Source organism: Notolepis coatsorum (genome assembly GCF_963971535.1).
Source record: "Notolepis coatsorum genome assembly, chromosome: 5".
NCBI lineage: Eukaryota > Metazoa > Chordata > Actinopteri > Aulopiformes > Paralepididae > Notolepis > Notolepis coatsorum.
The window spans coordinates 21,999,641-22,017,140 of NC_140169.1; the positions used below are offsets into that span (position 1 = coordinate 21,999,641).

Consider the following 17,500-nt stretch of genomic DNA (forward strand, 5'->3'; position numbering starts at 1 on the left):
TTATCTGCCGTGTACTTTGGCGCACGCCTCACATATCAGCATGTAACTCGAGAACCACTGTATGTTTGACAGTCTGCATGCAGGACTGTCTGAAGATCCGACAAGGGGAAATATAAAGCCACATTCCTGACATTCCACAGGCATCAATTAGTGACGGCATAGTGACAGCCAGTGACAGCAACCAGTGGTGTCAGTCAATCAGTGAAGTGACAGCGAACCAGAGGTGACCATCAATAAGTGCAAATACCAACCACCAGGTGAAGTACTCCAGAAAGACAGTAGGGTTCCTACTGTAGTCCTAGAAACCCAGAACGTTACAGGGGCCAGTTTCATTAGTATTAGACTTAGTCCCTAAAAGTATACAACTACTGCAAGTTAGTCCCTAAAAGTACACAACTGCTGCAAGTTAGTCCCTGAAAGTATACAACTGCTTCAAGTTAGTCCCTAAAAGTACACAACTGCTGCAAGTTAGTCCCTAAAAGTATACAACTGCTGCAAGTTAGTCCCTAGAAGTACACAACTGCTGCAAGTTAGTCCCTAGAAGTACACAACTGCTGCAAGTTAGTCCCTAAAAGTACACAACTGCTGCAAGTTAGTCCCTAAAAGTACACAACTGCTGCAAGTTAGTCCCTAAGAGTATACAACTGCTGCAAGTTAGTCCCTAAAAGTACACAACTGCTGCAAGTTAGTCCCTAAAAGTACACAACTGCTGCAAGTTAGTCCATAAAAGTACACAACTGCTGCAAGTTAGTCCCTAAAAGTACACAACTGCTGCAAGTTAGTCCCTAAAAGTATACAACTGCTGCAAGTTAGTCCCTAAAAGTACACAACTGCTGCAAGTTAGTCCCTAAAAGTATACAACTGCTGCAAGTTAGTCCCTAAAAGTACACAACTGCTGCAAGTTAGTCCCTAAAAGTATACAACTGCTGCAAGTTAGTCCCTAAAAGTACACAACTGCTGCAAGTTAGTCCCTAAAAGTATACAACTGCTGCAAGTTAGTCCCTAAAAGTACACAACTGCTGCAAGTTAGTCCCTAAAAGTATACAACTGCTGCAAGTTAGTCCCTAAAAGTACACAACTGCTGCAAGTTAGTCCCTAAAAGTACACAACTGCTGCAAGTTAGTCCCTAAAAGTATACAACTGCTGCAAGTTAGTCCCTAAAAGTACACAACTGCTGCAAGTTAGTCCCTAAAAGTACACAACTGCTGCAAGTTATTCCCTAAAAGTACACAACTGCTGCAAGGTAGTCCCTAAAAGTACACAACTGCTGCAAGTTAGTCCCTAAAAGTATACAACTGCTGCAAGTTAGTCCCTAAAAGTACACAACTGCTGCAAGTTAGTCCCTAAAAGTACACAACTGCTGCAAGTTAGTCCCTAAAGTACACAACTGCTACAAGTTAGTCCCTAAAAGTACACAACTGCTGCAATTAGTCCCTAAAAGTACACAACTGCTGCAAGTTAGTCCCTAAAAGTACACAACTGCTGCAAGTTAGTCCCTAAAAGCAGGGTGCGAATCATGGGGGAGCTTGGTGAGCCATGGCTCCCCTAGATCAGACATCAGCTCCCCTGAAAACATGATTTGTGAATTTTTGGGGGGTCTCTAAATTACTGAAAATAAATGCTATTTTTGCCATGCATTTCTAATTCTTCTGTAATTTTCTGTATCATCATCGTGTATAATAATAAAATTATGCTATTTTGATGTATGATTAATGATTTGCGCACTAATTCACTGTAATAGACAATAGCATAAATCTGCACTGCAGATATACCCTATATCGGCACTACAGATATACCCTACTCGTAATAGATGGCAACATGCTATTCTTGCGTTTACCATTCGGAGCGTGGCGGCGCTGCAGCCTGCAGGCACAAATCAAACTTCATCAAACAAGCGTAATGTCGAAAGTTAAATGAAATATCAAAGAAGTAAGCCTTCTAACCAATTTTGGTTTTACAAAGAATGCGAAGCAGCCTGCTGCGGGGACTACTTCTGTCACATGCAGATTTTGAGAATTGGGCAAATCTTCACCATCAGGTCGGTGGCGATAATGTTGCATTTGCCTACTACTATAATAATGTTAGACTCGATGTGTTTGGTCGTGGACTTGTTGTTCGGTATTGGTTCATCCGTGTGTTTATGTGTAAATAGGACTGTTGTGAGTGAATTTTAGTGTTGGATCAGAGGGGTTAATCTGAGCATGTGTATTTTAATATGTGCGTCTTCATCATGCCTGCAGACCTGTGTGGTGTGCACTATGTGTGGTTCTATAACGTTACTCATACCCAGAGTCATATTCTATGACTCTGCTCATACCTATAGCCTAATAGGGCCCGTGTCGACCGGGGACGTTTTATGAGTTGTCAGCGCCTGTCTGTCATTCATTTCTATGCCACAGACGCTGCCGGCGCGTTCCTTTTCCCAGCGCCGCTCCTCGCGTTTTTGCGGCAGTCGCGAGACCCGGGAAAAAGCGATCTGAGCTCTTTTTTTTTTTTTTTCAACCCCCCCCCCCCCCCCCCCCCCCACACACACACACACACCCGGGAGCTCCCCCGAAAATCATGGTATGGTTCGCACACTGCCTAAAAGTACACAACTGCTGCAAGTTAGTCCCTAAAAGTACACAACTGCTGCAAGTTAGTCCCTAAAAGTACACAACTGCTGCAAGTTAGTCCCTAAAAGTATACAACTGCTGCAAGTTAGTCCCTAAAAGTACACCACTGCTGCAAGTTAGTCCCTAAAAGTACACAACTGCTGCAAGTTAGTCCCTAAAAGTACACCACTGCTGCAAGTTAGTCCCTAAAAGTACACAACTGCTGCAAGTTAGTCCCTAAAAGTATACAACTGCTGCAAGTTAGTCCCTAAAAGTACACCACTGCTGCAAGTTAGTCCCTAAAAGTACACAACTGCTGCAAGTTAGTCCCTAAAAGTACACCACTGCTGCAAGTTAGTCCCTAAAAGTATACAACTGCTGCAAGTTAGTCCCTAAAAGTACACAACTGCTGCAAGTTAGTCCCTAAAAGTACACAACTGCTGCAAGTTAGTCCCTAAAAGTACACAACTGCTGCAACTACCTCATGTAATGATTATGCCATAACATTATTGTGTAATTTAATGAACACACTCGATTCTGAGTACAAATAAGCTGTATCAGCCAGTAGTTTATTTGACATAATGTGACCCCATAGACAATTTATTGTTAGTTTAATTCAGTTTGGATGACAGATGTTAATGTTGTGTCCTTGCAGTTTTTTATTTATCTCAGGCTATGCATTGTATTTTCATTCAAGATTTGTTCTTAATGTTGTATGATGTTTTGTTGTTATTGTTTCAATATTCTGTTGAAATATAATATTTTTATTTTATTTTACCTTTATTTTACCAGGTAGTCACTTGAGATCAAAGATCTCTTTTTCGAGCAAGACCTGGCCAAATATAATAATATATATGTAACGTTTGCTATTCCATTTTTTCATTTCATTTCAAACCTTTATTTAAACTCGAACGGCAACTGAGGTTTCCCTCATTTACAGTCACGTCGAGTCTACATACAGAAATAAGACCCAAAAAAAAAGCATATAAAATCACACAGCATATAAAATTATAACAATAAGACAACAAGGCGAGACAAAAGTAAGGATAACAAATCAATTAAAACACGTCATACAACTTGATTGACAATAGTTGGAGATCAATGTTTTAAACTCTGCAACAGAGGGGAGAACTCAAGACTATTGGAGTTATGATGTTGTTCAGAGAAATGTTTACTGTACATAGCAATGACAACATAAATTAATAATTTGGTATTGGAACGGCTCCCTTCAAGCGCTACAATGTGATTTTTTTATTAGCCAGTAACCGTATACCCTGGGATATATGGTGTAATTTGATATACTGATATACTGCCCAATCCTAATATATTTATATATATATATATATATATATATATATATATATATATATATATATATATATATATATATATATATATATATATATATATATATATATATATATATATATATATATATATATATATTGTGACTGACTCTGAGATGTCGGGCAACCAGGGGTCGATACCAAAGCGGGTTCTCAGACAATCAAAGGGTCGGGCACACAGCGGGGATCTCCTTCCAAAAAACAGTAAAACACAGCATTGGGAGGGGGGCGGCTGGGTGGCGCAGCGGAGATTGTGCTCATCACCAATGCAAGAGACTCCGGTCTCGAATCCCGGTGTCAGCATTGCCTCCGGCCTGGACCAGTCGTCATACTATCTCAATTGGCAGAGGTAGCGGATGGAAGTCGATGGGTGGGGATTGGACGTTGTGGACAGCGACTCCTACATGTCGGTTGGGGGACGCCTGCACAGCAGAGACAGGAAGTAGCGGGGGTAGTGTGAGCCTCCCATGCATTACACCTCGCCACTGAGAGTCCGCGCTGTCTGGTGAAAATATGCGACAGGCTGCCTCCTCGTGTACCGGAGGGGACACGTGATGCAAGGCTTCTATCCTCCCTATGACCGACCAGTGGGAGGCATAGTCGAGCAATGTTAAAGTAAGGATTGCAAGTAACTGTCTAACTGTATATATAACTGTTTCCACTAGAGGGCACTCTAGGCGGAGCCACTAATGCTGCCACCAGGTGGCGAGTATTTAAGGAGATGTCTCCTCCCCCTCTACCTCTTTCCCCACCTGCCTCTTACGGAGAGGAGAACTCATGTGCTGCTGCTTTACCATGTGAATAATAAACCACGCCAAAGGCTAAAGATAGAAACCATGCCTCTTGACCACATTATTGTCGCCCCATAGCCAGATTCTGTCAACAAGCAACGTTCAAGACAGGGGAGGGGAGAATTGGAAATACGAAATTGGGATGGGAGAAAAATAGAAAATAAGGAGAAAAAGTGGATTAAAAAAAACACAGCATTGGGTCACAAAGACAATAATCTCCTCCTCTTCTCTCTATCTCTCCTCTTCACTTACTTCTCTCCTTCTTCCACTCCCAGGTTTCGCCTTAGCTACTCCAATAATTCCTTCTCTCTGTCTCATTTATTTGACTTAATTGCGCTTTGATTGATCTCTCCTGTCCCGTGCGCGTCTGGCACAGGTGCGTTGCATCAAGGCTAATGTGCCCTGTTTTATTTTTTTTGATTGCATACCCAAAGTAATTTGCGATTTATTATACTTTATCCTTATGTAGCACTTGTGTCACCTACTTGTAACAGCTGTTCGCCACGGGCACAGTTCTAGGTACGAAACGAGGAGAGGAGTAAATATGCACAATATAAGAACAATGACCAGAGACAGAGTTATAATAATAACCGGAAATGTATTAAATGCGCGCTAGCTAGCTCTCATCTCCATAGCCATGAAGTGCTTTGAGAAGCTAGTAAAGGGCTACATCTGCTCCTCCCTCCCCATCAACCTGGACCCCCTGCAATTTGCATACCGCCCCAACAGGTCCATGGAGGACGCCATAGCCCATGTGCTGCACACAGCAGCATCACACCTGGACAAGAGGAAGGGGAACTATGTGAGAATGCTATTCATCGACTACAGCTCGGCATTCAATACCATAGTCCCCTCCAAACTCATAGCCAAGCTCAGGGACCTGGGCTTGAACTATGACCTCTGCCAGTGGGTCTTGGACTTCCTGACGGGCAGACCCCAGGTGGTGAGAGCAGGCAACTGCACCTCCTCATCCATCACCCTCAACATAGGGGCCCCCCAGGGCTGTGTTCTGAGTCCCCTCCTCTACTCCCTGTACACACACGACTGTGTGGCTCAGCGGAGTAACAACACAATCATCAAATTTGATGACGACACAGTAGTGGTGGGCCTGATCTCTGCAAACAACGAGAGGGCCTACCTGGAAGAGGTCAAGGTCCTGGCGGGATGGTGCCAGGAGAACAGCCTCTCCCTGAACGTCAGCAAAACAAAGGAGATGATTGTGGACTTCAGGAGGTCGGGGGTCAAGGACTACAGCCCCCTCAGCATCGACGGGGCACCGGTTGAGAGAGTGAACAGCTTTAAGTACCTCGGAGCCCACATATCCGAGGACTTGACATGGACCACACACATTGACAGTGTTGTGAAGAAGGCACGACAATGCCTCTACTTCCTCAGGCGCCTAAGGAAGTTCCAAGTCAGTCAGAAGATCCTTAAGAACTTTTACTCATGTACAATAGAGAGCATCCTGACTGGCAACATCACCTCCTGGTTTGGGAATAGCACTGCACAAGACCGAAGCAGACTACAAAGAGTGACACGTTAAGCCGAACGCACAATTGGAGGGGGGCTCCCCACCCTCCAGAACATTTACAACAAGCGGTGCAGGGGTAAGGCTAAGAGAATCATCAAGGACTCCAGCCACCCGAACAACTGCCTCTTTGAACTGCTGCGGTCAGGCAAGCGATACCGGGCACAGAAAGACTCAGAAGAAGCTTCTATCCCCAGGCCATCAGGCTGCTCAACAAACAATAAACACTATACAACAACCATCAAATGCACACAGCACACACATCCACACGCACACACTCACTTTAAACAAACAACACACTGCAGCACCCACTCTCCACACTTTAGATCACCTAAACACACTTTATATTTATTGATAAAGGATTTGCACTATACTGCAATCATACAATGAAGGCCTGTAACTTTAACATCCAGAATTTATATGCATATGATCCAGTGACGGAAGCTCAATATGGTTTTAAAAACATCAGCCACATCTAAAGGTATAAGCATGACAAGGTTATTCTAATATTTTAAACAATTACTCCACTGCTTTAGGGATTTGCATAATTTAGCTCTAAAAATCTTTTTTTTTTCTTACTTATTTTTTCTCTGAGTTTTATTTTAACTAACTCTTTTCTTTTTTCTGATGGTTCCAACATAAGTTAGTAGAAGGTTCAAATGAATATATCAATGAAGGTATATTTTTCATTTTTCACACTATTGTTATTACATTAATGGGAAGGCGCAAGACCTTAGAATTAGAATGAAAGTTTTAGATCCTATGGCAATTAGCATAGGAAGATTGGGGTTATTAAGCTCAATTTGGGCAACCCGGTGGCTTAAGGGAGGGAGTCATACGCGTAGGATGTGTCTACGGAACACAGTCCTGTACGACTCCCGGAGGGAGGGGGAATTAGGGGATTATTATTTGTATATATGTATGTTTTTAAGCTCGGCTCTCAACGGGACCTCAATAGTTGGATGTACAGTATATCTATTGTAGCTTCGCACTCCAGAAGCATTACCAACAACTACACAACTACATGTATAGATTATGGCTAGTTTGAATATAATGATCTGGAACACTGGGGGAATAAATAATCAACACAAACGCAAAAGCGTGCTCACACTGATGAAAAAAGAACAGGTTGACGTGGCTCTGCTAAGCGAAACGCACATTTTAGAGAAAGACATAGATACGTTAGTGGACAACACATATCATAACATTAGTCACTCTTCCTTTGGAACGAGAACTCGTGGAGTTGTCATAGTTGTTAGACGGAAGTTGAATATTGAATTGAAGGGAGTATGGTCTGATGCAGATCAGTGGCGTCGTTAGACCTGGGCTTCCGGGGCTCAAATTCACATTTGAGATGTGAATGCAAAGCGGACCAAAGGCAGGAAAAGACCCAAAAATCGAATATTTTTTTTATGAGAAGACTGAAACATAATTATAATGAAACACACAATCGTTTTTTTTCGATTGCTTAAGCATGATTTTGAAAACGGGGCCCGGTGTTTCAAAACACACAATTAGCACAACCACACACACAATTATCAGAACACCTCAGATCCTTTGCTAAATTAAACACTTGTCAAAACCATACACTAATTTATAAAAACTACATTTTGTTACCATATGAAACACACGTTTCATATGACTCAATTCTGTTTGAACCAGTTACACACACTGCTGTGCTTAACCTAAAACACTTAGCAATTCTACTTCTCAGTGATTAGAGTACTGTAAGTGAAGTATGCAGAGAATGTGCAAATATACAATAAATTCACCAAACACTACACAAGACCAATGCTGTAGAGTAGACTGATGAAAATATAATTTATTTATCTACATATACCCAAATCAATGATGCAGACTGCTAAAAAAAATGCTCTCCATATACCCAAATCAATGATGCAGACTGATGAAAATATAAATGTTCTCTCCATATAACCAAATCAGTCAACATTTCAACATGGAGAATCACAATAAAACATGTCCCAGTTTTCATGCATCATGTGCATAACACTGTAAGCTCAGCAAATATCAGACAAACATAAAATACTGTATCCAGTACAGGTTAAAATTACAGTAAAACAAAAATAATTTTGAAAAAATGTAAATAGAGTACAGAAAATACTAGACATTATCTCTTTGCCTATGGATCTGGCAAGATAATTTTTTGTTGTGATTCTCCATGTTGACATGTTGACTGATTTGGGAAAATGGGAGAAAATTTATATTTTCATCAGTCTGCATCATTGGTTCTCTTGTGTAGTGTTTGGTGAATGTATTGTATATTTTCACGTTCTCTGTGTACAGTACTTCACTCTCTTTCCATTTTGGTTGAAGACAGGTGAACTCACCTGCTGCATTTTTATAGTGCTTAAACCTGATTGGTGTATCTACAATTAAGCAATGGTGTGTTTGTGCATCTGATGGCTGTGTTTAACCAATTGGCTCATATGTGTGGTAATTTGACATTCTGTGTCTAATGTAATGGAAGTGTGTTTAGTGTTTTGCAAATCACTGTGTGTATTGTTTTGCAAAAAGTGTGAGGCTGACATTGTGCTTATAAGGGTGCAAATCTGGGCCTACGTTTTGCTCCTTGAGTGTAAGGTTTTGATAATTGTGTAATACTTTTGATTTGAGTGTTTATGCAATTGAAGAAAACTGTAAAGACTAGAGATGAACTGTTTATTTCTTTTGTACATAGGCCGTGCATAATGTTTGTTTGTTTTATTTGCTTATGTGTATGATTCTTAACTGTTTTTATTTTGTTATTGGTGTATATGTGTGTATGTATGTACAGTATATGTATATATATTATATATATATATATATATATATATGTATATATATGTATATTTGTACTCCTGTTGGGGCCTCTTGGACCAGATCAATGTTTTATCTGGCAAAATAAAGGTTAAATAAATAAGAAACTGATGATTTGGTCCTGTTAACTTTGAATTTTCTATGGGAACTGCCCAGATCCCTCTCATGGACATGGACCTCACTTTGAGAACCTCTAATGATTCGAGTTCTTCAGTATTCATCTCTAATTACTCTAAAATTGCGTATTTCTGTGTTTAAAAAAAAATAAAAAAGGGGGGGGGGGGCCCCCTCCACCCCCCCCCATCCCCCCCCCCCCCCCCCCGCCCCCCCCTCCCCCCCAGCTGAAGCCCCCAATGTTTTCTAACCCTAAAAACGCCCCTGATGCAGATGGTCGGATAACTATAGCTAAGATTGTACACAAGAACAGGAAAATAGCGTTGGTAGCGGTATACGCCCCAAATTTGTACGAAGTTAGTTTCTTCACTACACTTACCAGAGCAATGTTAGACCTTCCCGAATACTCATTTATAATGGGTGTGGATTTTAATGCCATTTGGAATCCAAGGATGGACAAATCTTACCCCTCCTTTTCCAACGAACAAAAAAATTCATCTAATGCTTTAAAGGATTGGTCGAAGATTACAGGTGTAGATGATTTATGGCGATCACTCAACCCCACGACCCGGAAGTACTCTTGTCGATCTGCGAGACATAACACATTATCCAGAATAGATTATGTTTTTGCATCCCCGAGACTATTTGATAACTATGATGTGGAAATGATACCCAATGCATTATCAGATCACTGTTATTTACTCCTAAAAGGAACATTTGGTATACTATCATTCCGAGCCCCAAGATGGCGATTTAACTCGATGCTGCTTAATAACAAGGAATTCATTACACAAATCAAAGAAGCTCTTACAGTATTCCTACGGAGGAACGCAAACTCGGTGCAGTACCCTAGAATATTATGGATGTCGGTAAAGGGAATGATCAAGGATTTCACTGATAGCTTTTCCTCCAAAATACGCAAGAATCGATGCTCAAAACTGGCTGAACTGGAAACGCTTTATTCAACGTTATTTAATTCTTTACAATGCAACAACTCGGTTCGACTGGAAAATCAAGTTAATGTACTAAAAAAAGAGTTTAACGCCATATACAGACAACAATCTGAAATACAAATACGCAGCGCAAGACAACAGCAGTACTCTCAAGGTTCCAAACCAAGTCACCTATTAGCTATGCGATTAAGAGTTAACGCAAAATTTGCAGATATAACTACCATTAAAGCACAACAAGGACTTGTTACAGACCCTAAAAAAATAAACGCGACATTCAAAGAATTCTACTCCAACTTGTATAAATCAGAAACGACCTTCGATCAAAACAAAATGGACACATATCTCAATCAAATAAACCTCCCTAAACTTTCAGAGGATGACGCTAAACAGTTAGAAACACCGATCACACTAGAGGAACTCAAGAAGGCCATATCCGAAATGCAAAGTGGTAAGGCTCCTGGAAGAGACGGTATCCCACCAGAAATGTACCTCTCTTGTTGGGACATAATTGGACCCTTATTACTAAATATGATTTTATACTCAGTCAAGGAGGGGAACTTCCATAAGAACGACAATATTGCACTCATAACAGTCCTCCTTAAAAAAGACAAAGACCCCACCGAGTGCGGTAGTTATAGACCCTTAAGCCTCCTCGGAACCGATATCAAACTGTACTCTAAGGTATTAGCCATCAGACTACAAAAGCATATGACGTCTTTAGTTCTAGATGCTAACAAGGACGACACCACACCTAAGGCGATGCTGTCCCTGGATGCAATGAAAGCTTTTGACAGGTTGGAATGGTCGTATCTATGGGCAGTATTAGAAAGGATGGGGTTAGGAAAAGGTTTCATTGATATGATTAAAGTATTATACAAAGACCCATCGGCCATGATTACAACAGGTATAATCACCTCTGGAATCTTTCCGGTATCACGCTCAGCTAGACATGGTTGCCCTCTTAGTCCCGGACTATTCTATCTATTAGAGCCTTTAGCACAATATATAAGACAATCCCAATCCATAGAACCAATCGTAATCAAGGGCACACAACATAAAATTAGTTTATATGCGGACGACGTAATACTGTTCATGCAAAACCCCAACACCACATTGCCTCATCTGCTCAAGTTGATTGAGGACTTTGGAGATTTATCGGGATTTAAGATAAATTGGCCGAAGTCGGCTTTCCTTCCACTTAACGCCCCTGCAAAAAAAATATAACCCTCCCAGAAGAGATACCTATGGTAAAACACTTTAGATGTTTGGGAGTTGAAATATTCCCTACCATAAGCCAAACGGTGAAGCACAATTACATAAAAATCCAAAACAAAATCAAAGACGACCTTGACAGGTGGTCAAAACTTAAAAACTCAGTACAGGCACGGGTATCAATAATTAAGATGGACGTTCGACCTAGAATCAACTTCTTCAGCTCAATGCTACCGTTACCCCCTCCAGAGGGTTACTGGAAAAAATTACACTCCACCACATACACATTTATTTGGAATAACAAACCACCACGTATAAAAATATCTACTGCGCAGAGAAACAAAGCAGACGGTGGTATGGCATTTCCAGATTTTTTCCACTATTTTAAAGCGTACACTTTAAGACCACTGACAACATGGTTTGATCCCCAAGCATTAGTATCCTGGAGAAATTTAGAAGAAAATATAATAGCTCCACATAGACTGAAGGACATAGCATACACCAAATTATCAATTAAGCAATGCGAACAGAAATTTGGCCCCATAATTACTCATGCGATCCGGATATGGCGTGAAACACAAAAAAAATATTCTAACCCACACAAATGGCATAATTATACTCCCTTATTCAATAACAATGCACTCTTGATTGGAAAACAACCTATAAGATTCCCTATATGGGAAAAGCAAGGCATACACTCATTAGGAGATGTTTTCAACAAACAGGGTTTTTGTAGCTATGAAGAAATACGCAAAAAAAATTATCTCACCGATTCCACATATTATTTTTACGCACAGTTATTGTTATGTTTGAAGGCTCACAGTGTTCCATTAAAGATACCAATTGTACACCACAGATACCACAAATTATTCTATGAAAGAGAGACATCGAGAGGTTTTGTTTCAGATTTTTATCATCAATTACTAACGTCCTCGTATGAAACCCTCCACCTAGACTCAGTCTGGAGGAGGGATATACCAGACCTGGAAAAAGATTTTGATTGGCAAGAAGCTATGGCAAATGTTCGATTTACATCAAGGAACCCGGACCATCAACAAATCAATCTTAACTATATTCACAGGACATACTTGACTCCTATAAGACTGAACAGAATGGGTCTTAAACAAGACTCCAAATGCTCCTTATGTACAAATGGGGACAAGGGGACATTTATGCACGTGTACTGGGACTGCCCACCAGTTAAGATATTCTGGAAGGAAGTGACCCAGCAATTATCAAATCTCTTAACTCTGAATATACCTGTACACCCCTCTGTATTACTGCTGAATGATGTTTTTGAGTGTGCAGTACACCCACAGCTAAAGAGATTGGTTTTATCGGGTATCACAGTGGCTAAAAAGCTGATAGCATCACAATGGTTTCAACCGGAAAAAATGTGCCGGAAGGTCTGGATTATTACATATCTCGATGTGATCTATCAAGAAATATCTATAGCAAGAATTTTGGGTCTCAACAAATCCAAAATGACAATGTGTTTAGAAGTGGTGGAGAGAATAAAAGCTAGCATATAATGGTAGTGTCTGGTTAGGAGCGAGGGATAATGGATGGATTATCCAATGGGGGGTCCGGGAGGGGGGGGGTACGAGCTAGAGCATATGTGTGTAGGGTAATAGATAGCAGGTATTAGGGGTATATCCTGTATAAGACATTTAACTAATTGGTCATTTCAATGGATGTGCACTGTTAATTAATGCTTGTATATCTTATCGTGTGTTGTCATGTTTGTTTATATGTTTATTTAAAAAACGAATAAAAAAATAAAATACAAAAAAAGGATTTGCACTACAACTCGTACACCTTACTGTAAATAGTACCTAAATTGTACCTCATCCCATTTCTGCTTTGCACTATATAGTATTGTATATTAGTACACTGCATAGTATATTGTATATTATATGGTAACTCAGTTACGTCTATTCTGCATCGAACATTGTACATATGTCTATACTGAACACTGTGACCTAATTTTTTACTTCTAATTTACATGCTATACTATGTTATTTCATACGTATCTTGTCTAGCACAGTCTCTGGAGCGTAACAGTAAGAAGCATTTTGTATAAAAGTATTCTGTACTTCTGTATGACAACTATTAAAGAAACTTGAAACTTGAACTTGAACTTGCTAGACATACAGACATACAGACATATAGTAGTTCAAGGTAGTAGTTGTTTGAAGTATCCCTTTTAGGTTATTTCTGTAACCTCTCCTTCAAGGAGGGTTAGTTCGATATCAAGTCCTAGATTGATTAAATCAACACATTAGGTTTGGTTCAGACGTCTCTGAGGTTATCTCTAGCTAAGCTAGATTCAAGGTTGGATATTAAACGTATCCTTTTATCATCAGTAAACTCTATTTCAGTTTATCATTTCACCAGGTAAGTGTTTAAACATATTAATTTAAACCTTTAAATGTGCAGGAACGCAAGTACCTTAACAGGTGAAATGCTCCTTTAAACTCTTCCTTGGAAGGTGTAACACAACAAAAGTACCATTTGGAATATTCTAGGTTAGGGGAATGCAATTACCTTTTTAGGTGAAATTACCCTTTAAACCTTCTTTCTTTACAGGAAGATCATCAGTGATTCAACCATAATCGATGTCATCAATACTCTAGGTTATGGGAATGCAAATACCATTTTAGGTGAAGTTACCCTTTAACCTTCTTTCCTTACATGAGAACCATCAGTGGTTCGAGTAGCAAATTAAATCAAATCAAATACAAAAATACAATATTAAAGTAACAAAAGGTGAACTGGGCCGAAGCCTTGGAATGTCCTTGTGCTCTTGTTCAATCAGTTCAAGTTCTTATAGTTCAAGTTCTTATGGTTCAAGTTCTTATGGTTCAAGTTCTTATGGTTCAAGTTCTTTCAGTTCAATCCTACCAGACTGTTGAAGCAACGGGGATTGTGCAACAGGGGTATTCGAATCAGGCTTGGATTAGCCTTGAGCTATATCAGAGGTTCAATGGGTTGGCTCGCCATCTTGTGTCATCTAGCACACCGCCTCCTTCCCTCATGGGCACACGTGGAGATGGATGGACTCCTGGGACTGCTCCCAGAGTAGAATGGAGTGCTGGGGTATCCTATAAAACCTGGCCTGCGTGTTTGCAGGCATTCGGAAAATAAAAGCTATTACCATTTTTATCAAATCACCATCTTTCTATTTCATTTCAGAATGAATAATCAACCAGGCTACCGTTAGCTATGCTAAGCTACAGCAGGCCGTCTCATCACTGCACGTGGGAATGTACACCTGTCCTATGCTAAGTTAGGCTAAAGTGTGTTAGCATTTGGGACATTCTCCACATTCATATTAAACTCTCAAAACATTCAAAACGTATATAAATCTTGTTCCTATCATAACAGCATATCAATACAATTATAAGTGCTTCTGAAATGGTTCCTTCCCAGTTTCCATTTAACCATATTGAGCATGGGCAGTTCGCTCAGAATGAAGCTAAGCTAACGTTATTAGCATTGTAGCATGAAGCTAACACTCGATAATTGAATAGCACACAATATTGATTTAACTCACCAAAACCGCAGCTACAGCTACTTTACTGCAATGCTTCTTCGGTTTTGCAACTGGGGGAATCTTTTATAACTGTTTGATAACTGGTTTCATCATACTATTATCTATTTCGACAGCAACAACGTTCAGCTAACGTCAGCTCCGTGCTGTGTGTCATCTGATCTGAGTGTGCTCTCTGCAGCGCGAGACTCTAACGTGGCTGTCATAACGTGGCTGTTACGTCATCACGCGCATTAAAGGGACATGTTGTAATTTAAAGGCATGGTACCCAATAATATCAAATATGTTCTTACATAATATACTTTAACTGCTTATGTTCTTATCCAATGGATTAACTACTTGTTCTTATAACTAAATAGGTATGCATCTGAAACCTGGGTTACACTTAGGTAAAGGAAAGGTAACATTCTGAAGTTTCTTACACAATGCACAAGAAAGATCACTTTGAGTGCTAATGAAATAGAGTAACAGAGGTTTGAACACACTGAAGTAAAGGTTTAGTGGTTGCCAGATGCCTGTTTTCAAGTTCCAGCTGAGAGGTAGAAGCTGGAAAACATAACGGTTCCATAGCCTGAAGTCTTATGTAGTACAGGTCCAAAGTTTATAAAAATCCCACAGACAATGAGTGTTTCACAAAGGTTTTTGTAATGTGTGTACCAGTAAAAATTCAGTGTGATTATCCAAAATGGACGTCCACTTCCATTCTTTCAGACGTGCGAGTCAAAACAAAGAGCTTGTTCTCGTCTTCTGCCCCTTTCTTGCAATCAGCGCTCGTCTGGGGTCGCTTACTCTGGTCAATACTTTTCGCCATCAGCGGTGACTGGTCAGTTCAGGACCGTTTACAACCGGACGTGGTCACTCGTCGGAACGGCTTGTCAAATGACGCTCGCCAGATATTCCGTCTTGTAACTCGAGACCCAAAGCATGCAATAGGTTGAGTGTGGTGATGATCGAAAAGCTGAAAATTCAACTTTCAAACAATGTATTGGTTGATCTGCAAAAAATGCAGCCTGGAGCCGGCAGACGAGTGCAAAGGGCTGCGATGTTCGCGCGAGTGTGTGACGGCCCACCGTTGGGCCTTCCGATGCTTAAGAGGATATAGCGGCCCTCCAGAACTATGCCAGCCGGTCTGCCACAATATATATATATATATATATATATATATATATATATATATATATATATATATATATATATATATATATATATATATATATATATATATATATATATATATATATATATATATATATATATATATATATATATATATTATAATATATATTGTATTGGAAAGATTAGATTGGATAGATTACATTTAATTTGATTACATATCGTATCACATTGGTTGTATTAACTATTTATAATTTTTCCTCTCTCTGCTTCTCTCTATCACTGTCTCTTTGTCCCTCTCTTTCTTGCACTCTGTCTCTCTCTCTCTCTCTCTTGCTTTTCGTCCCTCTCTCTCTCTCTTGCACTCTGTCTCTCTCTCTCTCTCTTGCTTTTCGTCCCTCTCTCTCTTGCATTCTGTCTTTCTCTCTGCAGGCTTCATAGACTTCATAGTGGAGCCTACGTTTAGCGTTCTGGTTGATACCACAGAGAAACTGATGGAACCTCTGATAGAAGAAGAAAGGAAAGCGCAAGAGACCGGAGAACGACGCCCCAGGTATATTACTGTTACTACTACTGCTACTACTACTGCTACCATTATTACTACTACTATTACTACTACTACTACTATTACTACTACTACTACTACTGGGGGGGACCGGCTGGTTCCCCACCCCATTCGGTGTAAAACAGGGAGATGTGCTTTCTCCTACTTTATTCGCCCTTTATATTAATGACCTGGCGCAAGAAATCAAGCAAGCCAATCTTGGTATTCCAATAGATAATATAATCCTAAGTATTTTATTGTACGCTGATGATATTGTTCTGTTTGCAGAAAATGAAGCAAATTTACAAAACATGTTGAATATTATGAGTTCTTGGTGCATGAAATGGAGACTTGCGATTAACAGTGAAAAAACACAGATTATGCACTTCAGGAAAAAACATGAACAGCAGAGTAGCCATAAGTTTCAATTTGGACCAACGCCCCTGATTTACACACATTCTTATAAATATCTTGGTTTCACCTTTAAAGGCCAACCTTCAGCTTAAACCCTACTGATCAATTATGGGTAGTTTACATCATTGGTATATCATTTCATTATTTATTTTTTTCCATTTGACACCGGAAATGCCACTCTGAAAGAGTTAAAAAGGTCCACGCACGAATAACATGCACGCGCGAATCAAAAAAGCTTATCAAACGCCGACGTCACAACAGGACACAGGTGCATATTAATGAGCCGAATCTAATGTTGCTTTTCCACTAAAATAAAGTACTCAGTTTGTCTCCGTGTGGGGAGGCGGGGCTGCTGGTGATCAGCATGAGAGCTCCAGAAATGTCACGTGAAAAACTGCAGACCACTGATTGGTCAGAAGAGAGACGCGTCACTGTCTGGAGAGCCTGAACGGAAACAGAACGCCGCCATCTTTAATGTCTCGCGTAGGATGTCTTATGTATGTTTGCAGCACGAAACAAGT

The 17,500-nt window shown here is 40.2% G+C and overlaps 1 protein-coding gene across 1 annotated transcript in view; it reads left to right on the forward strand.

Moving 5' to 3' along the window:
• pde1a (phosphodiesterase 1A, calmodulin-dependent) overlaps positions 1-17,500 on the forward strand; it is a gene marked incomplete at both ends in the record, with an annotated part of 257,482 nt that overhangs the window by 223,234 nt on the left and 16,748 nt on the right. Inside the window, one exon of the mRNA XM_084314037.1 lies at positions 16,454-16,574. Within this exon, the coding sequence (XP_084170163.1) occupies positions 16,454-16,574 (121 nt within the window). The remainder of the gene's footprint in view (positions 1-16,453; positions 16,575-17,500) is intronic.